At 55.7% G+C, this 26,741-nt stretch overlaps 1 protein-coding gene across 6 annotated transcripts in view; it reads left to right on the forward strand.

Moving 5' to 3' along the window:
- The window catches only part of PPFIA4 (PPFI scaffold protein A4), a 168,986-nt gene that overhangs the window by 63,050 nt on the left and 79,195 nt on the right, over window positions 1-26,741 (forward strand). For all 6 annotated transcript variants that reach the window (XM_075122094.1, XM_075122097.1, XM_048826501.2 and 3 more), the window contains exon 2: window positions 7,322-8,228. In XM_075122094.1, the coding sequence (XP_074978195.1) occupies window positions 7,992-8,228 (237 nt within the window). In that variant the 5' untranslated portion in view covers window positions 7,322-7,991. The remainder of the gene's footprint in view (window positions 1-7,321; window positions 8,229-26,741) is intronic.

Raw genomic sequence — 26,741 nt, forward strand, 5'->3', positions numbered from 1 at the left:
GTGCTCGGGGGCAGAGGGAGGCGTGGGGTAGTATTTCTCAGATCTGCCCCAGCAGCAGCTGGTGTGGCTGGCCCAGGGGCTACCCAAGCTGCTCAGGTGGCTCCCGGGCCAGCTGCACCAGTCGCTGCAGAAGTCCCGGAAAGTCCCAGAATCCATGACCTCCTTGACAGACTCACCGCCTTACCCATAGCTCCCAGGGAAAGCTCGGACTCTCTCAAGGGCACAGGTAATTGGTGTCAGATGGGCAGGCGGGCATGACTCTTTTTGTGTGGTGGAAGTCGGTGCATAGTGCTGGAGCTGCTTATTAGGAGTAGATAAATGTTAAAGAAACAACTGTCCTTTTGCTCCAGCCAAGATCTGGGAGAGCTGCCTGGCTCCATGTTCTCCTCTCCCATGTGTGACTAGATAGCCTGAGCATTCCCTGTTTAACTGGGACAGAAACAGCTGGCCTGCTCCTTGCTCATTGGCTTCCCCCCACCGCCCATGGGCATCTTACTCACAAGCAGTGCTATACGCTGGGGAACCTTGCAGTATAAACCAGAGGATGCGGCTATGAGAGATAAAGCATCTGTGGGAATACAGACCCTATAGGAACAGTGGACGCAAAAAACCTAACTGGGTTCAAGGCTGAGCTTGATAAGTTTATGGAAGGGATGGTGTGATGAGACTGCGTACAAGGGCATGGAGACGGTCTTTGATAGCAGCAAATATCTCCAATTGCTGGAGACAGGACACTGGGGAGGGCTCTGAGTTACTACAGAGGATTCTTTCCCAGGTGTCTGGCTGGTGGGTCTTGCCCATATGCTCAGGGTCTAACTGATCGCCATATTTGGGGTCGGGAAGGAATTTTCCCCCAGGTCAGAGTGGCAGAGACCCTCGGCGTTTTTTTCCTTCCCCTGCAGCATGGGGCATAGGTCAGCTGAAGGTTTAAATGGTGGATTCTCTGTAACTTGACTTCTTTGAATCCTGATTTGAGGAGTTCAGTAACTCAGCCAGAGGTTAGGGGTCTGTTACAGGAGAGGGTGGGCGAGGTTCTGTGGCCTACAGGAGGTCAGACTAGATGATCATGATGGTCCCTTCTGGCCTTAAAGTCTATGAGTCTATTTCTTAAATGGATTTCATCTGAATAGGCTTTAAAGTAATTTTTCTCTATGAAGACGAAGATTCCAGAAAATAAGCCACTTAACCAATGGACTAGTTCCAAAATAGGAAAATGACTGTAAAATGCCTCATTTCTCAGAAGGAAGTGCACATGATGGAACTGAACCCAAGTTATTTTTAATTTTGCTCATGGATATTGAGTGACTGGTTTTTCCAGTCAGCTATTTCTGTAGGATTTTTGCGTCAAACTTTGTAAGTGTGAAAGTGGGGGTGGTCAGTTTGATTAATTCTCCATGGGACAAGATAGATTTGTAAAGCTGAAATCTAACCAACTAGATTTGCAACTGTATAAGTGTTCCAGCCAATATTAGAACGGAATTGAATAGGAGAACTCCTTTTACTGAGTCCTGGGAGCGTTTGCTTTCTAAGTTAATGCTAGATTTATTTCAGGTCAGCTCTTACAATGATCTTGGACAAAAAGAAAAGGAGGACTTGTGGCACCTTAGAGACTAACACATTTATTTGAGCATAAGCTTTTGTGGGCTACAGCTCACTTCATCGGATGCATTCAGTGGAAAATACAGTGAGGAGATTTATATACATAAGAACATGAAACAATGGGTGTTACCATACACACTGTAACCAGAGTGATCACTTAAGATGAGCTATTACCAGCAGGAGAGCGGGGTGGGGCGTGGGAGGCGGAGAAGAAAACCTTTTGTAGTGATAATCAAGGTGGGCCATTTCCAGCAGTTGACAAGAATGTCTGAGGAACAGTGGGGGGGGGGGGGGGGGGGGAATAAACATGGGGAAATGGTTTTACTTTGTGTAATGACCCATCCACTCCCAGTCTCTATTCAAGCCTAAGTTAATTGTATTTAGTTAACTATTTCCCCATGTTTATTCCCTTCCCCCGACTGTTCCTCATCTTCCTATTAGTTCATCTTAAGTGATCACTCTCCTTACAACGTGTATGGTAACACCCATTGTTTCATGTTCTCTGTGTATATAAAATCTCCCCACTGTATTTTCCACTGAATGCATCCGATGAAGTGAGCTGTAGCTCACAAAAGCTTATGCTCAAATAAATTTGTTAGTCTCTAAGGTGCCACAAGTCCTTCTGTTCTTTTTGCGAATACAGACTAACATGGCTGCTACTCTGATCTTGGACAGTATTTCTCAGATCTGGACACTTGATTACTCTTAACCTATCAACACTTTATTCATTTACCCAGGACCACGTCAGTATTCAGTCAACAGTTCATCGACTGTGTGTAGATGCAGCCGAAGATCTGGGCATGTACTGAACGCACCAATACAGGCCTGCAAGCAATTGTCATACGTGATGGGTGAGGCTTAGCAGTTACACCAAGGAACAATGCAAATCACCAAGATTTCTTTTTACGTTTACTTACAACATCAATCATTGCTGGATTAAAAACTGGTGAACTGCTAGGTCGCAAAATGTAATTGTAAATGGGGAATCCTCACTGAGGAGGTCGGTCTGTTTCCAGTGTGGTCCCCGCAGGGATTGGTTCTTGGCCCTACACTATTAAATATTTTTGTCAGTGACCTGGAAGAAAACGTAAAATCATCACTGATAAAGTTTGCAGATGACACATCATTGGGGAGTGGTAAATAATGAAGAGAACAGGTCACTGGCACAGAACGATCTGGATCACTTAGTAAACTGAGTGCAAGCAAACAATATGTGTTTTAATATGGCTGGTGTGTGATGGTAAAAAACTGGACCCCTGGCAACCCTTGTGTGTGTGTGAGCGCACCATGAACATATCGCTTTGTTCTGTGTTTAAAAGTTCTGAGAGATTTGAAATTGTCACCTGTCATTTCTGCTAAACAAAAGTTGTCAAACTTCTGCTTCTCATGGGTGCTCTGTTCACGTCTGCGTTATAATCTCTCTGTTGCGGGCGGAAAGGGTTAGCTGCTGCATGAGTTGAATTCTATGAAGGAAGCTTTATAATGGACTCTGAGGTTGTGCTCCAGGTATTCGATAAACAGTTGGTTTCCGTATTAAGCTACTTAACTGGATTCAAACTCTAGGTGTGATTGAATTCTTTAGTTGGAATGATAACCAAATGGAAAGCCACCACCTTCGAATCTGCTTTAGCATTTTGAAGGGTTGGCTATTTTTTGTAGTCATTTGATTTAACTAATTTGATGACTTCATGCCAAACCAGTATTGAGACTGACTGACTGATTTGCCCTTGATTCGCTGGTTGTATTGCTTGTTGGCAGTTTAGTTGAACGGTATTAATAATAGCTTAGTTTTGGTGCTATGCCATCCTGGTTTCATTTTGAAGTGTTTTTAATAAGGGGTGTAAAAAGACAGTCATGTCTTTCCATAAGCCAGGTGGGTTCAGGTGGACGCCAGCTGGTCAACCTAAAAGCCCAACCGGCTATCCCTTATGAGTCTTTGCTCCTGATACCCCTCATGGCCATAGGTGCTGGCTCTAGGGCTGCCGGCTTGAAGGGCTTTCCATTATACACAGGGTTTGCAGTTTGATCAATGGCTCTCAGCACCCCCACTATACAAATTGTTCCAGCCCCCCTGCTCCCAGCCTTGCTCTGTGCTGCTGGCAGAGGGGGGAGTGATGCAGTTGTCGGTGCAGTGCGGAGGCGGCCAGTGAGCTGGAACGGGGTGAGAGGCTGTTCCCTATAGGTGGAGGAGGCCGAGAGCCAGTGGCGCTGGAACGGGTTTTAGAGGGGGGGGGCTGAGCTGCGCCTCCCCCCGCTTACCTCTGTCTGCGCCCTCTGCCACCCCTAGAGCTGGGGCCGGGAGCAGGGCTGTGGTTTCGGGAGAGGGGACACGGATGGGGTGAGGGGGCCGAGGCTGGGTGTGGAGTCCCGGGCTGGGGCCAGCAGCCAGGACCCCACATGCAGGCTGGGAGCAGAGTCCTGGGCACGGGGCCAGCAGCCGGGACACCGCGCAAAACCCCCGCACCCTTAGTTCCCTCGCCTGTGTCGAGAGCAGCATCAGGAGGAAGGACAGAGCATTGGTGATGGCGGGGAAGCGTCAGTGTAGGACTGTTAGATTGGAACGGGCGGGCATAGGAGGCAGGGTCTTCTCTCTCGAATTGCTATTGATTTCAGGTTCCAGGGCACAGACAAGCTATTTACTCAGGGCTAAGTGCAGAGACCTGCCGGATACCTGATGTCATGGGGTGTTTCAGGCTCTCTGCCCCACTAAAGCCCCAGGCCTCTGCAGAGAGAGTGAGGCTAGGCTATGTTTTATCAACCATTTTTTTCCCCCTTGGGATCAATTTGCTGCTTTTTAGTTAATGTTGGTTCAGCTGATTTAGTATTTTGAAAAGAAGATTTGTAGCCGTGCCCAGAGTCATCAGAGCTGGAGGGACAGAGCAGGGCATGTCCGCCTGCCAGGGGGAAGAAAGGGAGTCGCCAAAACCACCCTTGGCCCTCAGTCTCTGTCCTCCACCACTACTCATCTGCCTCTGCTTCTCTGCCCCTACCTCTGTCTCTTTGACTGTCCCTTTAAAAGGGCACCCGAAAGGAAATTAGCCATTGCAGAACAGTGACCAATGTAAAGAGCTACACAGCCATGCTGAGGTCAAAGCTCAAAATGGCCTTTGGTTGGCAAAGGGCCCAATGCAGCAGGGGGCTGAGTGCACTGCCATGCACCTTCTCCTCCTACAAGAACAAGGGAATTCTCTGTGAAATTGGAAAAACAGCGCACTTGACGCTGATGAATGGAAATACTTTTTCACGGAGCACATCACTAACCTGTGGAACTCATTGCCATAAGATATACTAGAAGCGAAGAGCTTAGTAGGATTCAAAGCGGGGATTGGATGTTTCTGTGGATAATGAGAACACCCCAGCTACATTAGGCAGGATACAAGAATCAGGAGAGATATCAATCCTCCTGCTTCAGGGCATAATCCAACCGTTAACTGCCAAGGATTAGGAAGAAATTCTTGTTCATGGCAGGTTATTCCATAATTCTCTACAAGGGGGTTCCATGCACCTTTCTCTGAAACAAAGCTGTAGACTAGATGGACCCCTGGTCTCATCCTGCCAGGCAGTTCTGGTGTCCCATTGATCTCTCTTGTGCAAAGGGATCTGTTGGATGAAAGTAGCTGAGGCCCACTGTGCAGGACCAGGAGTGACTGAAAATCCAGGCTTTGGGCTGTAACTGCCTGTCTTGGGGTCCAGAGGGGAATTTACCCCATGTGCTGCATTAGGCAACATCATAGGTAATTGGCCCTCCCCCCCACCCCCAAACCCTGGCAGGGATCCTGTCTCCACTCATCCCTTTCGAGAGTCTCCCCTCTTTTACCCACCCAGCGCACGGGCCCATGCTGCCAGGAATCAAGGTCTTGGTGACACGCCTGAGTGCCACGGGCCAGGAACAGATTTGTACCTTTCGGCCTGACTGCCCCTCTGGCAGGACAGAGGTGAGGCTGGGCCAGATCTCCGGGTGAGCTCGCAATGTCACACGCTGAAATATGGCCCGGCCGTCGCTTGGTGTGAACAGAGGGGCAACCGCTCAGATTTCAGTGGCGTTGTGACCAAGCAGCCCGAGTAACTCTCCGGACAGGACCGCTGCTTAACAGTGACCAGTCCACAGCCCCCCTGGCTCCGCAGAACATTGAGCAAATGCCAACACCTTGGGAGCAGGGGTGTTCGCCTTGCCCAGCACCACTGAAGCCCATCGGCAGGGTCCTGGGCTGGATGGGCCTTTGGTCTGAGCCGGGATGACGTATGTTGCCACCAGCTGGCAGATGCAGCTCTCTCTCCTCTGCCGATTTCCTGGCACTGGCTACAAGGGTTGCTACGGAAGGAGCAACTTCGCCTTCTCTCTTAGCCCTTTGCATGTCCAGGGCCAGACTCTGATCTCACTCTCCTGGCAATCCCACTGAAGCCAGGGGCAATGCTGTGTCTTTATTGCGGTCTGCGAGCCAGGAACCACCCCCATCGTTTCAGAGCAGTGCACGGGGGGGTGCATCCGAGAGGGGATCCCTCTGCACCTGGGTTTTCAGAGAAAGGAGGGGTTGGGTCTCAGATTCCCCAGGTGGGTGCCAACCTCCAGTTCTCCCAGCTGCTGTACGGTCGGGGGAGGCACCTGCCCCGAGCAGGGCTGGAGATGCTGCTCACCAAATCGCCCTTTGTGATTCATTGCTATATTTGGCCTGGCAGCCACGTGGCTGCAAGCCCCTGCCAGTGCACTCCTGACAGCTGCTGGGAGAGGCCGGGGGGAGGCAGGCAGGCGACAGGGAGAGAGTCCTGACAATCAGAGGAAATTATCTGGCTGATCACTGGGCCCGGAGCCCTGGCTTCCCAACGGCACCGAGCATGAGCACAGCCTGCTGCTGGAGCTAGAGACAACTGCCTTGGAGCAGCTCCAATTCTGCAGCCCCTGGGAGCCAGCGGTCCCTGGCCAGAGCTCCCACTGAGCTGGGATAGTCCAGCCAGCATGCAGACAGACACCGACAAGGTACATGCTGCATCCTGAAGATGGAGTCGGCAGCACCCTGCCTTCCAGCTCCTCTCTGGGATCCATTTTCCTCTGCTGCACTTCATCTGAGGGAGAAATGGGGTAATGTGGCCTGTTTCTCTGGGGAGATTCCCCCTCTCCCAGAGCCTGGTACTTTAGGGACTCGGACGCAGGTGGGGCTGGTGTGTGGGATGGTCCCATGATGCCTGTGTGCGTAAATTTGGTTTCACGCAATGTTCACATCCCCCCGGATGTTTGTGAGTACAGCCGCAGCGCGGGGGGGGGAGAGGGGCAGCTGGTAGATGATGCTTCCCTGGGCCAGCACAGGAGAGCACGGAGCCATGCCGCTGGCCTCCTGTGGGCCAGCAGGTTCCTGAATCCTGACCTACCCTACAAGGCTTGCACTTAGATCCCATGGCGATAAGGACGCAGGCTAGAGACCTTGGAGGGAGGCTGCTGGGAGGGCGGTTCACTAGCACCCGTTTGTGGAGGCGGAGAAGCTTAATGTACAGCGCCTGGCGTAATGGGCTCCTGGTCTGGGACGGGGGCTCCTACGTGCTCCAGTACTATAAGCGAGAATCTAATCTGGCTCTCCCGCTGTCTGGAGGGGCTGATGCCGTGCCTCGGTGCTGGCTGGATGTTTGTGAAGGAGTGTGCTGGCAGATCCCAGCCCATGGGGCGGGTAGGAGCCTGGGGAAGCAGTCGCACGCAGGTGGGAAGTGGTTCACTGTGTCTCTTTTCCCGTAGGTCACAGACCTGGATCGCAAGCGCAGCTCCGTGGGGCAGAGGCTTGGGGAGTATCTCGCTCACTGCAAAGTGCATCGCTCAGCCTCCATTTCTTCCAACAGACTGATTCTCGTTCACCATGCCCAGGCAGGTGAAAAGTCCCCCAACCCCTCCTAGTACTACTGGCTTTGCGGGGTCCCTGAAGGGGTGCGTGCTGGAAGGGCGCCGCGTTCCTCTCTGAGCCCATGGCTTTGCTGTGCTCTGGCATCCATGCGCTGCGTCAGATGGGATCCACTCATCTGTGGGCTACGAAGCTGTCTGGGTGGCTGATTGGAATGAACCGCAGAGAGCCAGAGGCGGTCGTCTCTTCGGGGGCCTTATTGGTTTAAAGGACACCGTGTAGCCCATGGAGCAGGGGACGCTGATCTCAGCAGTGCAAGCTTCAGCTTAACCAATGACTCGGGGCTGCGAGGTGAGAGCAGGCATGGGGGAACCTGCACCCTGTCCCAAGCTGCCTGTCTCTGACGCTCGCTGCAATGGGCCGCGGGCAGCTGTAGCGATGTGATCTGCTGTCCGACCGATCTACAGCCCAAGAGAGACCCCGAGGAGGTCGTCTAAGCAAACCCCTAGGCGAGGCAAATTGGCCTCTCTGGAGACTGGCGCGTGGCTGAAACGAGCCACCATCACCACCATGATGTGCGAGGTGATGCCCACCATCAACGAGGGCGACCCCCTGGGGTCCCAGCAGGGCCCCGACTCGGAGGCCAACTTCGAGCAGCTAATGGTGAACATGCTGGACGAGCGAGACAAGCTGCTGGAAACGCTGCGGGAGACCCGGGAGACTCTGGCCTTGACCCAAAGTCGGTTACAGGAGACCGGGCATGAGCGAGACCAGCTGCAGAGGCAACTCAATTCTGCCCTCCCGCAGGTAAGGAGAGCGGCTCCGGAGCTCTGCCGGGACGAGGGAGGGCCAGGGCTGGGGACCTTGGCAGGGCTGTGGGAATAGGGTAGATGTCTTCGGGATTTCTCCAGGCTCCTTGCTAGCACTGCTGTACAGCGAGCGTCCAGGCTAGCCCGGTTTGGGCTGCTGCAAACCTGACAGCCTGGTGCTTAAAGCCAGGATGGAGCCAGGAAATGCAGCTCTGCCAGAAGCGGCCTCTCATTCCGAGTGTCTGACTTCCGACCCCTTGGGCCTGATACTTCCAAAGTGCTGAGCACCCGCAGATCCCATTGTCTGCAGCTGTAGTGACGGTGGCTCAGCACCCCGGCAAATCACGTGTTAGGTGGGTGAGGTTGGGCACCTGGGAATCGAGGCCCCTTTTGGACGTACTGGCCTCAACGGGGCTAAAGAGATGTCCCTGAAGGTGAAGGCCAGCTGCCCGCTCAGTGGGGCCGTTCACGTTCATTATAACCCTTCCTCAGACCCGCGCTGCCCGGCCTGTAAGTTCCCCAGCACAGGTGGCTCCCCGCTGATGGCCTCCTGGAGACTCTGCGGGTGGGGAGGGCGGATTCTGCTGTCCCAGTCCCAACAGCTGGGTCCCAGCTTTGGGTCGTGTATCCCTGGACCGGAGCTGCTGAGGTTTGGAGAGCAAACGTTCGTGTTCTCCTGCTCACAGCCTTTCCCATCCCGAGACAGGATGGCCCAGTGGTTAGGGCGCTGACTTGGGAGAACTGGGTTCAAACCCCTGCTCTGCCGCAGACTCCCTGTGTGCCCTTGGGTGAGTCCCTTAGCCTCTCTGGCCTTAGTTCCCATCTGTACAATGGGGATAATAGCCCTGCCTCCCACAGCGGGAGTGTGAGGGTAAAGATTGGGAGGTGATCAGATACTACGGTCACGGGCTCCTCAGAAGTGCCATTTATCGCTCCTCTGAATGGGGGAGGGGTGGGGCGGGGCGCTGGTGCTGAGCCTCAGAGGCACGTCACGCCCTCAGCACAGGGCAGCGAGGGGCGTGAGGGGCCAGCTGTGCTCACGAGCCCAGAGACTTGGCTGCCGTGACCCCCAGCTTTGCCCTCGCCGTTGGGCCAGCTCGGCCACTAGCTGAGGGTTTAGCCGCTTGGCAGGTGTCCGTGTTTTAATCAAATGCCCCAAAGAGCGTGAAGCCTGTGGGCTGGCTGCAACTGAGCATGGCCGGGCGGGAGCCCGGTGGCGCAGGGCTTCGTCACTACCCGCGGTCCCCGCCAGCCTGCTGTGTCTGCAGCACATTGCTGGAGCTGCTGGTACTGGTGGAACCGGAGTCTTCTGAGTCCCAGCCCAGTGCTCTGTCCACTAGGCCGCGCTGCCTCCATTGCGCTGGGACCTGAGCACCGAATTCAGAGCGTTCTAGCCAAATTCTCCCTGAGCCGCGGACTGATCAGACGTCCTCCCTGGGGTCTCACTCAGTTCATTAACATGGCTGGTTAAAAGGCAAGAGTCTCACAAAAACGCAGGCGTGTCAGGGAGATAAATATGGTTCGTGGATATTTTTGTAGGCCCCAAACATATATTTAATATCAACACCCAGCTCTTTTATTGCTCTTTCTGTTCATAGTTATCAAAGCGCTTTACAAATCAGGTTGGTATCGTTAATCTCCATTGTGCAAGTGGGGAAACCGAGGCACAGAGCGGTGACGTGACTTGCTCAAGGCCACCCAGCAGGCCAGTGACCGAGTTGGGAACAGAACCCAGGTCTCCGGACTGCCAGTCCAGTGGCCCTCTCCTTATGACCCGATAGCAGTTGTTCTGCTGGGCACACCGCACATACAGTACACAGGGGGGCTGCTGGTCCAGGCAAAAGAAATTGGCCATCTGCCACCAGATGACTTTAAATCTTGGGGCATAATGAGGTGTGCGGTGCAGTGAGTTCTGGCTGCAGATCCTGGGTTATAGAAATGAGAAGATCAAGCAAAATGTTGGCAGGAGAGAACAGTGGTTAATATGCACGGTCTGAGGAGGAAGAAAATGAAGCTTGGTCCTTGGCTGGTGGCCCCTCACGCAGCCTGCTGGTCTGGCTGGTGTTTGACGCCCCTGATGTCGGATGGTATGTTTGGCAGGGCTCTGGGGGTGGCTGGACAGGGACCTTTGGGGCTGGATGAGGAACTTGTCACCCCTGACTGGGGATCTAACATGTTGGCTGACGCCTCAAGATGTTTAGGATAATCCTAAGAGGGCAGTTTGAACGGGCAATAGCGCTGCTTCGCCGGTGGAACCCAGGAGCACGTTCCCTGCCCTGGGAGCAGGATGGCCTCTGGGCCAGCGTGTTATAACTCCAAAGCATGGCCCGTTGCAAAGCGGGGTAGTTTTGAAGCGCACTAGGGAACTGCGGCTGCAGGGTCCACACAGACACTTAGCTCGCAGCAGGCTAGTGTGGGGGTAGATTTGCACCCCAGCTTGCTGCAAACTAAGCGTATGTGTAGCCAAGCCCATGGGCTAACCTTCCCCTACACTCCTGGGAGGGAGGTAGCAGCTGGTGGTGAAACTGAGGCACAGAGAACAATGTGGTTTGCCCTCGGTGGTCAGTGGCTGAATTGTCAGACTTCCTGTCTCCAGTCCCCTGCTCTAACCACTAGACCCCTTGGCATCTCCCCATCGGCTCAGGAGGGCACTGTCTCTGCTGGAGCCCAGGCACTGTGCCAGAATGGACAGCCAAGGTGAGCCAAGCTAATGACGTAATGGCTGGGTCTTTGCGGGGTCTGCCGTTCCCCCTGGCTTCGGAGGCAGCACCTCTGGAACTTGGGGCATTAGGTCCATGATTAGCCAGGTTAGAACATCCTGGGGCTCTGTCAGCTGGAAAGGCCGCTCCACACCTGGAGAAACGCTGTCAGGGTATCTTCCACCTAACAGCACAGCTAGGGCTTAGGTCCTGGGTGATGTTTCGGGAACACTAGGGGGTTCATGCCCCCAGCTGTCCTGGCTCTGCTGGGTTCCAGGTGTGTGTCAGTCCGTACCTGGTTTCCAGATTATGGCTGTCCACCATGACAGGGCCCCAACAGCTTCTCCTCTTGGGCTCCTGCTCACCTGCTCCCCACCAGTGGCCCCCACACTTCTGCACTCCCTGGAAGAGGAAATGGGGACGTGGTTCTTCTTATCGTCCTTTTCACCAATAGAACTCAAAGCGCTCTCCAAAGGAGGCCAGCACTATTATCCCTGTTGTACAGATGGGGAAACTGAGGCACAGAGGGGCAATGACTGACCTGAGGTCACCCAGTAGGCCTTCCTTCCATGGCCCTGCGTTACCCGGGCGGGTGAATGAACACAAACCTTGCTCCCCCACCCCTGACCTCTCCACCTCCTGAACACATGCAATGGGGACACGTGGTTTATTTTTCTTTATTTTGGGCCTGATCCTGAGATGTGACCTCAGTGGGAGGCACAGGTGCTGAGCACCCCTCACGATCAGACCCTGGGTGCGACTGAGAAACACAGACCGTGACACTGTCCCTCCGGCACCTGCATCTGTGTGGCAGCATCTCCTTGACAGTGCGTCAGGCCTGCTAGGCCTTGCCTGTGCTCTGGTGTAGATGGAGGTCTGGGGGGATGCCATGAGGTCCTGCTGTCCCATTGCGGATTTCGCCCTTTGCATGGGATGCCGTGCGATGTCCGTGGATCTATGGCTGTTCTGTTGGGCGGGAGAAGGCCCCCCTGGTTGTTCTCTCAGTTGCCGGTGCTGAGCTCTGCCCTGGGCCCCTCGTGCCGGGAGAGTTGAAGTTCAAATTGCTGGAAAGCCAGGCGTAGTGGCGTTAGGGGGTGCTTCCCACACAGCGCAGCCGGGCAATCTGAACTGTGCTGCCGTGCGTGGGTGGCAACCTGCACTGTCGGAGCCCAGCCCAGCTCCCGCTCCTGCCTGTCCAGCCCAGGGGGCCTGGCCGTGCCCTCTGCAGCACCCCCCGAGGCTGAGGGAGAGACTCCGCCCGGGATTCTCTGGGGCACTCGTAGGCAGGGCTCAGGGTTGGTTGGTTCGGGTGCTGGGATGGGGGTGCTGTTACGAAGCGTGTGGGGGTGTTAACCACCCTTGTCTCCTAATTGGGCCACAGCTCCAGGGTGCTGGGGATCCTGGCCTGCGGCCTCTCTGCTCCCTGGCTGGTCTCAGGGCTCTTCCCTGCCCGCTGCGGGGTTTCCGCGTGATTCTCTCTGCCCAGCCTGTCACTGGGAGCCTCTGCACCTCACCCTCCCCTGATTTCCAGTGGGGAGCAGAGCATCTCCTCCTTGGCCGGCCAGGGCACTGCTGCAGGGGGAGGGGGAGCCGTGCTCTGCATCCTTCGGGGGTGGCTTAGGCTCTGCCTAGACACACAAGAGAGTAGCCTCCCCTCCCGTCCTAGAGCAGAGCAGGGGCCCTGGGCTTGGCCTTCTCCGGCTACCGAGGACTGTTCCTCTGTCACGCGGGATACAGAGCGGTGAAACTCAACCTTCTTTGGAGCCCAGCCCTTCACACTCGCTGACGGCTGTCTCCTGTCTGGTGGTCCGCACTGCCCCTGAGGTGTCTGTCAGTGGGCCACTGAGGCATGGGGCCCTTGGCATGAGCTGGCGTCTGGCCTGCCAGCACCGCACTGTTAATCCCTCCTCACTGCGCCCTCGGGCCATGTAAACTTGGGAGGGAAAGAGGGCATGGCAGGTTCTCAGGTGGTCCGGAAGCAGCAAGGACCAGTTCACAGCCTGGAAAACTGCACCCCCCACCCCTGCCTTCAGCAGGGATCACCCCTCAAAAACATCCAGCTCTGACTCCTGATCTCAGGGGGCTCCACCCTTCTTGTGGGTGCTGAGCGCTGCCCAAACTCCATCTCTGTGGCTGTTCGCCCTCGGGCGTGGCTGGCAGCTGCTCTAAGGCAGTGGGGTGATGATGCTCACGGAAAAGCCACGTAGCTGCATTCTGGATGCGGCCTGGGCTATTGCAATAGGCGGTTAATGCCGGTAGGTGGTGCTCCAGGCTAGTCAAGTTCCCGGAGGCGGCTGGCAGGTGCTGTGAAGGGTTGAACCATTGCTCCACTGGTGAAGGGCACTGGCCTGCAGTCAGCTGGAGTCTGAGCTGCTCAGTCAGTTTGTCTGATTCCTTTGCTGCCTGCTGAGGGGGGCTGCTTAACCCTTTCCGAGCTGGGTTCCGCTCACCCGCTGACCACGTCCCAGCTGGGCTACTGTTGCTTGTTGTTATTTCATTTAAATTCACGGCGAGAAAGCTCATGCCCAGAGCTCTTGGCAGCACGGCGGCTGATCTACACGTGCTTTGAGCTGTACGCCAGATCAGCTGATACCCTGGGCAGCGTGGCAGGCCGGCTCTGCCGGGAGGTGTCCGGGCAAAGGGCAGCACCAAGGGTTGGTTGTTGCGGGACGTGTTGAGGACAGAGTGGCGGGTCGCACTGGGATTCACCCTGTGCTCTGGTATAGCCAGAGTCCTGGGCAGCGTGGCAGTGACGGGCAGGCTTTGCCAGCGTGGCGTGAGGGCGATAGTGGGCTGTGCGTGGGCCTTGGGGGGCATCGTGGGACATCGTAAGCCTGATCTGGATGACACGGCAGGCAGGTGGGATTGGAACATGCCCATGCAGCATGGTGAGCTGTATAGAACATGCCTGTATCCCAGGGATGGGTGGGAGTTATTGGGATGGGGAGCCCCACAAACAAGCGCTGTTCGGGTGTGACTGGAGGGCACAGCTGGCAAGGGGTCCTGGGATGTGCCTGGCAGCTGGGTGCACAGTGGGCAGACAGCTCACAGGCCGTGGGGAGCCTGGGCCGAACTGGGACCTTGTCACTTTCTAACCATGGCCGGGTTTGAGTTCAGGTGTGTCCAATGGGTGTTAATGGACTGAGCTGCCCCAGGGAAGGTGAACGCCGGGCCATGTCCCTCATTCAGCCGGCTTGATGCGCTGTCCAAACCAGTCGCAAACAACGGGCCCAGCCACCCATGCGCATGGCGGGTCTCAAAGCACGCGACCCTCGGCACCCCCGGGGGCCTGCTGCTAGCGTTGGCCAGGCCGGCTCTGGGAGATGCTGCAGTCAGCAGGGGCTGTGCGTGCTCAGCGCCTCCCAGCGTTCGGCCCGGACCTGGTGCGGTACAGGAGGGGTTTCCTGTCTGTGAAGCCACAGGCCGTAAAAGCACCAGGGAGGGGCAGCAAGGTCTCTGCGCAGCTGTCTGGACACTGCTGGGCTTTGCAGAGTCACTAGCACTGGCTGGAGGGACGGCCCCTCCCCTGCAGGGATGTTTGGCTGGACCTTGCAGAGCCATGCCGGGGTCAGGGAGGAGTTTGCTTTCTGCTGTTCAGATCTCGGCCAGGGAGAGAGTCTAGCTCTGGCAGGGGGAGCCTGCTTGGGTCCCCTTTGCCTCCACGCTCCTGTCCCCTTCTGCCTCGCAGGCTCGGCTCTCTGGGTTGCAGAGCAGGGCGCAGGATGTTGTCATGGGCCCATCTGTTCTCTGGCCTGGAGCAGACGCAGGGACTGGGCTGGACGCCTAGAAGCAGCCCCAGCCTGCGGGTCAGGGGAGGGGGTGCCAGCGGAGAACAGGGCTTGCTGCAGCGCTCGTGTGAGGGGGGATTGTTCTCTTTGCAGGGCACCTGGGGCTGTTCTACTCCCAGTTATTAAAGGTCTGGAGCCCTGGAAAGGAGCCCTGGCTCTGACCTCCTGCCTGCAGGGAGAGATGCTGACACCCCCTGGGCATCCTGGCCCGTGCACACGGAGCAGGGCTGTCAGCGGCCCCGGTGGAGGGGCAGGCTTTGGCTCTGAGTCTCGCCTGTGTGAAGGCTCATGGGTCCTCTTCCACCAGTGCTCGGTGCGTTGGGGAGAGTGGAGAGCGGAGCTTGGGGACCGACCCATTGGTCGCAAGGTGTAGGGCAGGGAGAGTGGGGCCAGAGGGCCCTGCATGGCTGGAGCTCACCTATCAGCCAGGGAGCCCGGGAGGCTTGAGACATTTTGGCCCCTCACTGGCTCTCTTCCAGCATCGGGATGCCTGACCCTCATGCTCCTCCCCCTCCTGCCCCCGAAGTCCCGGCGCCAGGGATTTGGCTCCGTCTCAGCAAAGACTTTAGATCCTGGGGAGGCAACTTGGCTGAACCTGGTGTGATTAAGCCAGGGCCACGCTGCCCCACAGGCTTGGGCCGGGGCTGGAGGCTGGCAGCTGGCTCACAGTTTGCAGGGACAGGGACCTCTCACCCTTCAGTGGGTACTGCATGCCCGGAAGAAACACAGGAAAATGCCTCTGGGGAAGGGCCCTGCTCCATGGTGCTGGACTGGTCCTGGATCCCGCAGGAGCCTGGAGCTTCATGCCAGGCTAGGGAGCGAGAGCTGGACTAGCTGACCACAGCCTCTGATTGCCTCCAGCTGACTGCTTGAGCTCGGCGCCCCATGGTCCTTTGTCTCCCCACCCTGGCAAACCTCCAGCTGGCCTGTGGGACCCAGCCCAGACAGATGCCCACTAGGCTGTGCCCCCATCCTCCGCTGAACAAAGTCCTGCCCCCAAACACGAGTGGGGTGATGCCCCATCACACTCCTCCTGGGCTCCGTGCCCTCTCCCCCAGCTGGGCAAGGGGCCGCTGCGTCCATCCATGGTGGGCAGCTGGAGCGAGAGCATCCCAGGTCACCCTGATGGCGAGGGCTGCCCACCCCACAGGCTGCTGCAGCCACTCCCGGATTAAGGGGCTGTGCGGATTTACTTGCAGTTCTTGCTCCAATTCCGACTCCTCCATGTCTCCGCACAGGGAACATGCAAGCGAAGCAGAGCAAACTAGGTCACTGCAAAGGGCCTCTGTGCATCTGTGCGCTCCTCCGGGTTCGTCCACTGGGTCCCCCTGCTGCGGGCGCCCGCTAGCGGCTCCCCGTCCGAGCCATGGGGCTGGCTCCCTCCGACCCTGGGAAGGGGAACGATTAGCGCACGCAGCAGATGGGGAATTTCTGCAAGCTCCAAATGCCTCCTCCTGCCGAGTGCATCGCTGATCCTTCCCCAGTGCCCCAGCGCTCCGTCCCCTGCACAGAGAGGCAGGCTCGACGCGAAGCAGCTCCCCGGCTGCCTTCGGCTCGGAGCGGTTCCTCGTGCCTGGACTTCCAGCACCCTGGGTCTCGCTAACCGAACCCCCCCCCCCGGCCTCGGGGCTAACGCCTGCTCTCCCCCCAGGCTGGCAGAGCCGTGGATTTACAGCTCCAGCGGGAGATGATTCCCTGGCATGAATGCAGGGAACAAATCCATAACGATTCATCTGCCCAATGGGACTCATTTCAGCATGTACATGTACCAGGTAAGCGGGGCTCCCCACCCGGGAAAGGTGGAGTAGGGGGATTCTGGGCTCTTCGGGCCCAAATGGGACATCAGCCTCATCAACGGGCATCAGTTCTACTGGGTAAACCCGCCAATTTCCCCCGTGGTGCTCAGAGTTCCTTCTCTGCCAGGCTCCATGTCTGGAGGGGAGACAGGCTGCGAGAGAACCCCCCTCTTGGTTCTTGCCCCATCCTGGGCACAGATGACACCTTCGCAAATGCCAGGATGGCTGGAGCCCCCACCCCAAGGTCTCTGGCTGTGTTTGCAGCCTCGGTGCTTCTGCTGGCCAGGGAGCACCAGCCCCCAAGCCATTTCGGATACATTTAGAGAGGCCCTTGGCTTGTGACGTTTTTGGGGAAGGCCTTGGCTCTTGGCAGGTTTATGGTGGCCCTTGGCTGGTGCCATGTTCAGAGGGTGGCACCCTTGGCTGGCACCGCATTCAGGTCAGGGGGACCCTTTGCTCTTGCTGCATTCAGATGGGGGGGGCACCTGTGGCTCACAGTGCAGTAAGGTGAGGGGGAGGCTCTGTCCTGCGCTGTGGTGAGGAGTGGGAGCCCTTGGCTCCCAGAGGGGTCAGGTGGGGGTTGCCCATGGCTTGCCATGGGGGTGGCTCTGCCTTGCTCTGTGGTCAGGTGAGGATGAGAGGGGGCAGGCTGGCTGCTTGAATTGACCCGCAGGGCCGGGGGAGCCTGCGTTTGTGGGTGCTCATTGAAGGCCACAGCCAGGACGTTAGGCTGGGGGTTCCCAGGTAGAGCAAACCCCTAAGGCCCTATATGCCCTTCCTAGCCAGCGGGTGTGCATGGCCCTGTCTCTCCCCGGGGCCCACTGCTGCTCCTCCCAGCTGTGACAGCGGCCACTCTCTGCGGGTGGGCATGCTGGGCACAGCGCCCGAGCGACCTGTGTTCCATACACCAGGATTGTGCTGGGAGTAGGAAATAAGGGGAATCCCCCCGATAGGGAATATTGAACTGGGACATGCTGCCCCCCAGCAGCAGTGCTGAGGCTCCGGGACCGAGCTGCAGGCAACTAGCAGATCATGTCAGGAGATTGCCATGGCTTCAGCAGGAGGGTCAGAGATGCCTACGTGCCTGTGCCCTGCCCTGGCTGCTCTTACAACAACAAGGGCATGTGGGGCTGGCAGGAGACATGCTGCTATCCCTGAGCCAGAGTGGGGCAGCTGGGTTTTCTGCCCACTCCCAGGTGTGCGCTGCGAGGAACGAGCAGCCTGCCTTCCCACGCAGGAATTCACGGCTCTTGGCATTCATCCCTGCGGCTGGATTTCTTGTTTGGGGCTGGGGGTGGCCTCTTCGAGGAGTTTGTGTGTGTATAAGATCAGGGTGTGTTTTCTGTTCATAGGGGGCAGGGCTGGGGTTGATGGGAGGATGCACCCCATGCAGACAGGGTCAGGATGGGGCGCAAGGGGACTGTGTAGGGGGGTGGGTGGGGCCCCTGTGTCCCCTGGCCCCTCCCAGGGGCTGAGATGCGATCCCTTTACATCTAGTTTCCCTGCGCTGCTGTGAGGTGCCTGCGATTGTCACTAACTGAGTGGCTGCCCCTTGCTTCGGGGCCGGCACCAGCACGAAGCTCCCAGATGCCACGTGTCGGAGCCCGGGAAGCGATCTCTACCAAGGGGCCGCCAGAGCATTGGAGTCATTCTCCTAATCCTCGCTGGCATGCCATGGCCCCCGAAAGGCCGAATTGCTGTGTGATTTCCCAGGGAGACTAAGCTCCCTTAATGCTTCATACGTGATTTATTTATTCATGTGTGACTTCATCAGGCTGAAAACACTGGGTTCCAAGCTCTGGCCAGGCCTGCCTTTCCGTGCCTTCCTGGGGCTAATGACTGAGCGCTGATGGCCGCCCCTCTCTGCTCCTGTGGCCTGCACCGCTGGCTTCCAGGCAGGGTCTGTTCTCTGCGTGCTTTTGTAGCGAGGCCCTCTCCCTGTGTCAGTCTGCTCCCAAATCCCTTGGGTTCCCCTTTCCTGTGTCTGCAGACCCTTGCAGGCTGTCAGACTTGCTCTCTGCATGTGTCTGCAGCAGGGTCCCTCACGTACTAGCAGGCTCCTGGTTGAGCCCATTTGCTGCATATACGTGCAGTGGGGCATTCAGCTTCCTGCCGGAGCCTTCTCCCCACAAGCAGTGACATCTGGGCCCAGCATGGGCTTGTAGGTCCTGCCCGAGCTGAGCCTGCTCCCCCAGCTAGCTGCACCTGGGCCCTCTTTGTGCTTCGTTCCTGGGTCCAGAGTTTATTCCCAGGGGCCGATCTGCCATCTGGAAGTGGACCTATGCTCCTGCAGGCACCCTGCGTACAGCCCAGAGTCAGGCCTTTGTGTGGGAATTAAAGGGCAAGTTGAAAAGACTGCATCGCCTGTTGTTTTGTTCTGTGCCCCTAGCACAGTGGGGCCCGGGTCCATGACTGGGTTCCTAGGGGCTGCTGCAATCCAAATGATAAATAATCCTGATCGGCCAAAAGTCCCAATCTGCAGTTGTTTTACGGTAGATTTTCAGGTTTCAGAGTAACAGCCGTGTTAGTCTGTATTCGCAAAAAGAAAAGTAGTATCAGATGGGGCCACTGGTGCACCTAGTCCTAGGGCTGGGTGAAAACTTGGTTGCAAACAGTGTCGTATTTAAGACACTGGTGAGGTCTCAGCTGGAGTCCTGTGTCCAGTGCTGGGTGTCACACGTTAGGGAAGATGTGGACACGTTAGAGAGAGTCCAGAGGAGAGCAACAAAATTGACAAAAGGTTTAGAAAACCTGTCTTACGGCTACAGGGAAAGGTTAAAAACACCGTGTAGTGCTGAGAAAAGAAGACGGAGCGGATAGTCTCCAAATATGTGAAGGGCTGTTAGAAAGAGGACAGGGATCAATTGTTCTCCACGTCTCCTGAAGGTAGGACAAAAGGAATGGGCTTAAATTGCAGCCAGGGAGATTGAGGTTAGGTATTAGGGAAAACTGTCTAACTCTCAGGGGAGTTAAGTGCTGGAGCAGGCTCCCAAGGGAGGTTGTGGAATCCCCGTCACTGGAGGTTTTTAAGAGCAGGTTGGATACACACCTATCAGGGACAGTCTAGGTTTACTTGGTCCTGCCTCAGCACAGGGGGCTGGACTTGATGACCTCCCGAGGTGCCATCCAGCCCCACATTTCTATGATTCTGGGCAAGTGCTTGAAGTTGCTTGAAATCTCCTCTTGTAAGGTGTGTGGGCTCATGTGAAAATGCAGCGTTTCTTGTTTGTTTTTGAAAAATGGCATTTGGGTCTGAAATTTGTTCTGGCATTGGTGTGCCTTTCCGGGATGCCGCTCAGGGTCATTTCAAGCAGGGTTTCATTACGTGGTTGAAGTCGCGTGGTATTTCTCTGCTTCTGCGACTGGCTGAGCTTCTCCCATCACTGGAGAGGCTCAGCAGAAACTTTGATTCCCTCTGTAGTCCTAGCAATGAGGAGAGAGTTTTAGCAAAGGGGACAGGCCATAGGCACTGACTCTGTGGGTGCTCCGGGGCCGGAGCACCCATGGGGAAAAATTAGTGGGTGCTCAGCCAAGCTCCCCTGCCCCTCCCCCCGAGCACATCGTGCGCTCCTCCGCCTACCTCCCAGCGCTTCCTGCCCGCCAAACAGCTGTTTGGCGGTGCTTAGGACTTTCCAGGAGGGAGGGGGAGGAGCGGGGACACAGTGTGCTCGGGGGAGGGGGTGGGGACTTAGGGGAAGGGTTTGCAATGGGGGCGGGAAGGGGGTGGGGACTTCAGGGAAGGGGTGGAATGGGGGCAGGGCGAGGACTGTGCAGGGGTGGGAGTGGGATTGGGGTCGAACAGCCACCGGGAACAGTGGAAGTCAGCGCCTATGGGACAGGCGCGTGTTATTTCAGTGTCCGAATCACACCTGAGCAGGGGAACTTTGGAAAGTTTAAAATACTCCCTGTTCCTATAGGCCCTGAATCAATATCCAGACTCTTCTCGCTTCCTCATTTCCTCTCTAGTTTTCATGTAGCTGATCCGTAGCAGCATCACCAACCCCAAGCGTTCAAAAAATCATGAGTCAGGCCCCACCAATCATGAGATTGGCTTAAGAAAATCACTGTTGATCTTTTTCTTTGCCATCTGGTTTGTGAGCCCTCAGGTCATGTTTTCAAGCTTTTCTCTGCAACCAGGACTAGGAAGAATGCAAGATGAGACACTCGGGTCAACGCTGGCCTGCAGGAGTTGGGGTTTGAAGAAAAAACACCAACGACAGTAGAACCTCAGAGTTACGGACGCCTCGGGCCTGGGGGTTGTTCCGAACTCTGAACAAAACCTTACGGTTGTTCTTTCAAACCTTTACAACTGAACATTGGCTTCATCCAGCTTTGAAACTTTACTGGGCAGAAGAAAAATGCTGCTTTTAACCATCTTAATTTAAATGAGACAAGCAAAGAAACCGTTTCCTTAGCTTGTCAAACCGTTTTTTAAACTTGTATATTTTTAGTAGTTGACGTTTGCCACAGCACTGCACTGAATTTGTTTCGGTATTTTTGTCTCTGCTGCTGCCTGATTGCGTACGTCCGGTTCCAGAGGAGGTGTGCGTTGACCGGTCAGTTCGTAACTCTGGTGTTTGTAACTCCGAGGTTCTCCTATATAGTGAGAGACAGGCAATGCTACACCGCTGGCCGTGTCTCTTTGACCTTGTTTCTCAGTCTAGCCCCCTGGTTTTTAGCTCCTACCAGCCAGCAGAAAGAGCCAGCCTAAGTCTCCTGTACAAAAGGGTTGAAGCTGGCTCTGAGAGTGCAGGGTGTTCTGTCTGCAGCAGCTCCCGTGGATCTAGGTCTCTTAGAATGAGGAGCAAGCAAGCAAAGTACTGAGGCCCAGGTCCTCCGGTGCCTAAATCCCTTTAACAGGGGTGTTAGATACCTAAATCCCTTCAGGGATTTGGGCCTGAGCCTCCAGTCCCTTTGGCTCACATTCAGTGAACAATCCATAGCAGGCCTGAGCCCCACTCAGCCGAGTATTGTGGGGAAGCTCTGACTCTGGGGATCCCCAAGGGCAGGTAAGCCAGCTATCCGGGACCCCAGTGAACTGATGGCTTACAGAGAGCTGCCCCCCCCCAGTTAGGGTTGCCAGGTGTCCGATTTTCGACTGGAATACCCGGTCGAAAAGGGACCCTGGCGTCTCCGGTCAGCACCGCTTACCGGGCTGTTAAAAGTCCGGTTGGCGGTGCTGTGGTGCTAAGGCAGGCTACTCCTGGCTCCCGCTGCGCCTCGAAGCAGCCAGCATGTCCGGCTCCTAGGCAGGGGGGCCCACGGGGCTCTGTGCACTGCCCGCGCCCCGAGCACCAGCTCTGCACTCCCATTGGTCGGGAACTGCGGCCAGTGGGAGTTGCGGGGGCCGTGCCTGCGGCCCAGAGCAGCACGTGGAGCCTCCTGGTCCCCCCGCTTAGGAGCTGGACCTGGTGGCTGCTTCGGGGCGCAGCACAGAGCCTGCCTTAACCCCACTGCGCCACTGACCAGGACTGCCCAAGGTAAGCCTGCACCCCAACCCCGAGCCCCTGCCCCAGCCCTGTTCCCCACCCAAACCTGGAGCCCCGTCTTGCACCCCAAACCCCTCATCCCGGCCCCAGCCCAGAGCCTGCACCCCCAGCTGGAGCCCTCACCCCCTCCTGCACTCCAACCCCTGCCTCAACCCACAGCCCCCTCCCGCACTCCAAATCCTTCGGCCCCACCCCACAGCCAGGAGCCCCCTCCTGCACCCCCAGCCCCACACCACCAGACAGAGTCCTCACCTCCATGCCCCAACCCAGAGCTCCCCCTCCACCTGCACCCCTCATTTCTGGCCCCTCCAGAGCCCGCACCCCTGCCTCAGCCCAGTGAAAATGAGTGAGGGTGGGGAAGAGCGAGCCACTGAGGGAGGGGGAATGTAATGAGCAGGGGCATGGCCTCTGGGAAGGGGTGGGGCTAGGATGTTTGGTTTTGTGCAATTAGAAAGTTGGCAACCCTACCTGCAGTGGGCCACCTTCTCTCCCAGGTGGGACTGCCACCTCTGAGGTACAAGGAACTGGGCTGTCCAGGATGCTCCTGAGCCCAGCTGGCAGACGTCCCCGGACAGCGACCTCAACACAGGCTCGATTCTGGGGAAAACCTGGACGGGGGCAGCCCTGCTCCCAAGGTCAGTTCTACGCCCCGTGCCAGCGGGGAAAGCAAGCACAGCCCTGCCTCCGCCCTCTGCCAGCAGCCAGGTCTCTGGGCAGCGAGGGGCCTGAGGGACAGTGTCCGTGTGGAGCAGCTTGGGAGAGGAGTTACCCAGTGCCCTGTACCGCCAGCTCAGCCACGTGAGTGTAATCTGGCCCCCTCTGGCCCCCATCCCAGCGGTGGCTGGGCCACGTACAGAGGCTGAGGCTCCTGCTGCAGCCTTGGCTGACAGCGCTGGGCCCAGCTCAGGCAGGAGAGGCTTGTGTTTTAAGAACCACAGGTTGGTCCTGGGTTCACGCCCCACGGCCGACGATCCACATAGGGGCATGAGGAAGGCTTGCTCCGTCAGTAGCAGCTCCCCAGAGGCCAGGACCCTGGGTCCCGCACGGCAGTGAAGAGGCTCCCAGAGAGCGCAATGCCATCCACCCCCAGGGAGGAGCCACGTGGGGATCTGGTGCTGCAGGGCGTGGTTCTCTCTTCTGAGCAAGGCGGCAGCAGGACCCAGCGGTGCAAATCCAGCCTTGCGGGATGGCACAGGCCCGGGGCCCCTTCCAGCCCAGGAGATGGACCAGCACATGTCCTCCAGTGCTCACTTGAGGGTTACAACCCTCACCTGTCGTGTACTGAACGGGCGGCAGTGCCTGGGAGTCAGGGAGTAAGTCCTGTATCTCTGCAGAGAGCAGGCTCATAGGCGAGTGTTCTGGGCATGAACAGAGGACCTTTGGCAGTGTATCCTCTTACCACGTCTACCACGTTCCCTTCTTCCATCACTGTTATTACGACTCTTGTATTACCGCAGTGCCAGGTGAGATCAGGGCCCCATTGTGCTAGGCAGGGTAGAAGACAGTCCCTGCCTTATATAGCTGTGTGTCTACACAAGGCACACGGGTGGGAGGGGAAACTGAGGCACAGCAGAGGGCCATGACCTGCCTATGGTCACCCAGCTGGTCAGTGGCAGAGCCAGGAAGAGAACCCAGGTCTCCTGGTTTGTCTGGCAAGATTCACTCTTCATAATTCCATGCCTCATATTGCTCGGGGTTGCGTTATCCCCTGGATGTGTTTAGTTTTCTCTTAACGTTTATTCTGCTGTGTTACTGGGCCTGGGTGTTAGATTTAAGTGATGAAAAGCACCGGAGCCGAGTCTTTCTTTTGTTCGAGATTGGCTCCTCCTTGAACCTCATAAGGGGATGGGAGAATAGACTGCCCCAGACCCGCAGGGCTCCCGTGGAAGAATGAGGATGCCTTAGAGAATGTCTGAGGCTTAGAACTGAATGGAAGTGTCAAAGCCACGGTACAGATGGCTTTGGACAGATTCCTTTTCTAACCGTTCTGTTCCCCCCTATAATGCCAAGTCAGTAGCACTGATTTCCCAGCATAAACAGCCTTCCTGCCTCTCCTTCTCTTCACAACGCAGGCCTGTCAGAAACAATCATTCCAATTAGGGGCCTGAAATGAGATTAATCACGCAGATGGATCCAATTTATTCCTTGAGTTCCATTACGGTAGTCAAGTCAAAGCGCTCCTGCCACGAAGGGACGACGGATATTAGCTTTGCTTCAGAAACACCGTGCCACGTTCTCCTTCTTGCTGCAGGAGACGCTTGGAGACAGAGAGGATGGCTCTTGTCTAATTGACGCCTTCCTAAATTTAAAACTGCAAGTTGTATCCTTTCCCGAGGGCCTCTCCTGTGTTCTCAGGAATCTGACTAGGGGTTTCGGCACTTTAAATTCATCCCTGACATCAGCAGACCCTCAGACCAGGGGCCCAGAGCGCTCTCAGAGGAGCTGTAAGCCCATCTTTCCACACCGACTAAGGTCCGAGTCCATCGCAGAGGGACAGGACAAGCTGTGACATGCAGAGCCCTTACTGCTGGTCCATGGAGAGCTGCCAGCTCTCATGGTTCAGGCTGCTGCTCCTTGCAAAGAAAGATCTTGGGACAGCGGTAAAAGCAGCTGGAATAAGACAGAGCTGCCAGCCCACTAGAGGCTGCTGCCCCCTTTGAGAGGGAGGAGAAGAGACGAGATTGGAGATCACAAGTAACAGGAATGGAATCACTAGTGGGGCTGGAGTTGCCCCAGCCACCACTGGGCTGGGCTGCCGAGTGAGAGGAATGTCTGGGACAGAAGGAGACCTGGCAGCTGGAGCAAGGGATGAGAAGGATCAGGCAGGAGGGCAGCATGTGCAGGGGGAAGGGAACCATAAAAGCTTATGCACAGGAGCCGGGGGGACAAAGAAAGTAGCACAGATAAGGGGGAATGAAATTAATTTTATTCAAACAGGACAACACACATATTGCTTTGGAGGCACTGAACAAACCCCCCGGGGCTTCCCTAATATCCCTTCCCTCAGCCATCAAGTGCTGAGATTGCCCTGGGGTGCGGCCATCTGGAGAACGGGATCGCGGGTGGGATTGGGCAAGTGGGGGGGAAGTGTAGTACAGAAAAGCAGATCAGTTGATACACTGTAAACCAAGACTTAACCCATGTTCAGTGGGCGCCTGCTTAGTTCGTTACACACCACCCAGCCTGTCTGCGGGGGGCCCGGATTCTCTCTTAGCTACATTGGTGTAAATCTGGATTTACTGCAGACTCAAATTTGAGACTGAGCTGGGCCAAAAACAAGGCCCATATGTATGAGAGCTCTGGCTAATTCAGCCACTGCAAACCACTGACTGAGGTAAGGGACCTGGGGGAAAGATGGAACATGCTTGTGTAGCTAAGGACCATTGGGCCAGAACCTCAGCATTGACTTCAGCATAGCTACACCGATTTATAGCATCTCGAGATGTAGCTATATTGGAAAGCATATGCCCAAAGGGGCAGAGTTAGGGTTATGCGGGCAGCCTTAACTTTGGCATTCCCTGATTTGGGAGTACTTTCACTTTGCTTTCTTAATGTTCTTGTCTGGATTAAAAGTTAAGACCATACGGCTGTAAGGAACCCTTCAGGCAATCCCACCCTATCAGCCCGTTCATCAACACATCATCCTCCATCTTATACCCAGATATGTGTTTGCCCCCACGACTCGTGTTGGGAGGCGGTTCCAGAACCTCCCTGGTTAGAAACCCTCTTCTCATTTCCAGCTTACATGTATTTGTGGCCAGTTTATCCCCATTTGTTCTGGTGCCAATGATCTCCGTTAGCTTCAGATAGCTTCAGACGTGCTTCTGCCTTGCTGGTGTTTGCCCCCCACCCCCAATGTATTTATAGAGAGCAACTGGGTCCTCCCTCAGCCTTCCTCTTGCCATCTGTTCTCATCAAACAGGCTCTCCATCCCTAGCAGCCCTTCTCTGTACTTGCTCCAATTTGACTTTAAATTGGTTTAAAAAGCAATTTAAACTGGTGCAAAACCCCTTTGTGAACACTGTTAATTAGATTTAAACAGGCCTTATAGTGCTACAGTGTAACTCAGTAAGGAATCGAGTTAAAGTACCGTGCTGAGAACCAGGTGGAAACCAAATTAGGTGTAGCAGCCCAGGTTGCACCAGTTCCATAATGTCACAGATTTTAAGGCCAGAAGGGACCATTGTGCCTGCGTAATGCACACGTCCTGCAGCTCACTGGACAGAGAACTTCACCTGGGATTTCTGCGTCCAACCTAGAGCTTGTGGTCAATCTGGAGATGTAGAAAAGAGATGTTCAATCTTGATTTATAAACTTCAAGTCACGATGAATCCAACACATCTCTTGTAAGGTTTTTCAAGGTTAGTTACAGGGCTCCCAAGCGATTAAAAAAATTAATCGCAATTAATCGCACTGTTAAACAATAAGAGAATACTGTGTATTTAAATAGTTTTGGATATTTTCTACATTTTCAAATATATTGATTTCAATTACAACACAGAATACAAAGTGTACAGTGCTCACTTTCTATTATTATTTTTGATGACAAATATTTGCACTGTGAAAAAGAAAAGAAATAGTATTTTTCAATTCACCTCATACAAGTACTGTAGTGCAATCTCTAACATGAAAGCTGAACTTACAAATGTAGAATTATGTACAAAAAATAACTCCACTTAAAAATAAAACAATGTAAAACTGTAGGGCCCACAAGTCCACTCAGTCCTACTTCTTGTTCA

Source organism: Caretta caretta, chromosome 21, assembly GCF_965140235.1.
Source record: "Caretta caretta isolate rCarCar2 chromosome 21, rCarCar1.hap1, whole genome shotgun sequence".
NCBI classification, from domain to species: Eukaryota; Metazoa; Chordata; order Testudines; family Cheloniidae; genus Caretta; species Caretta caretta.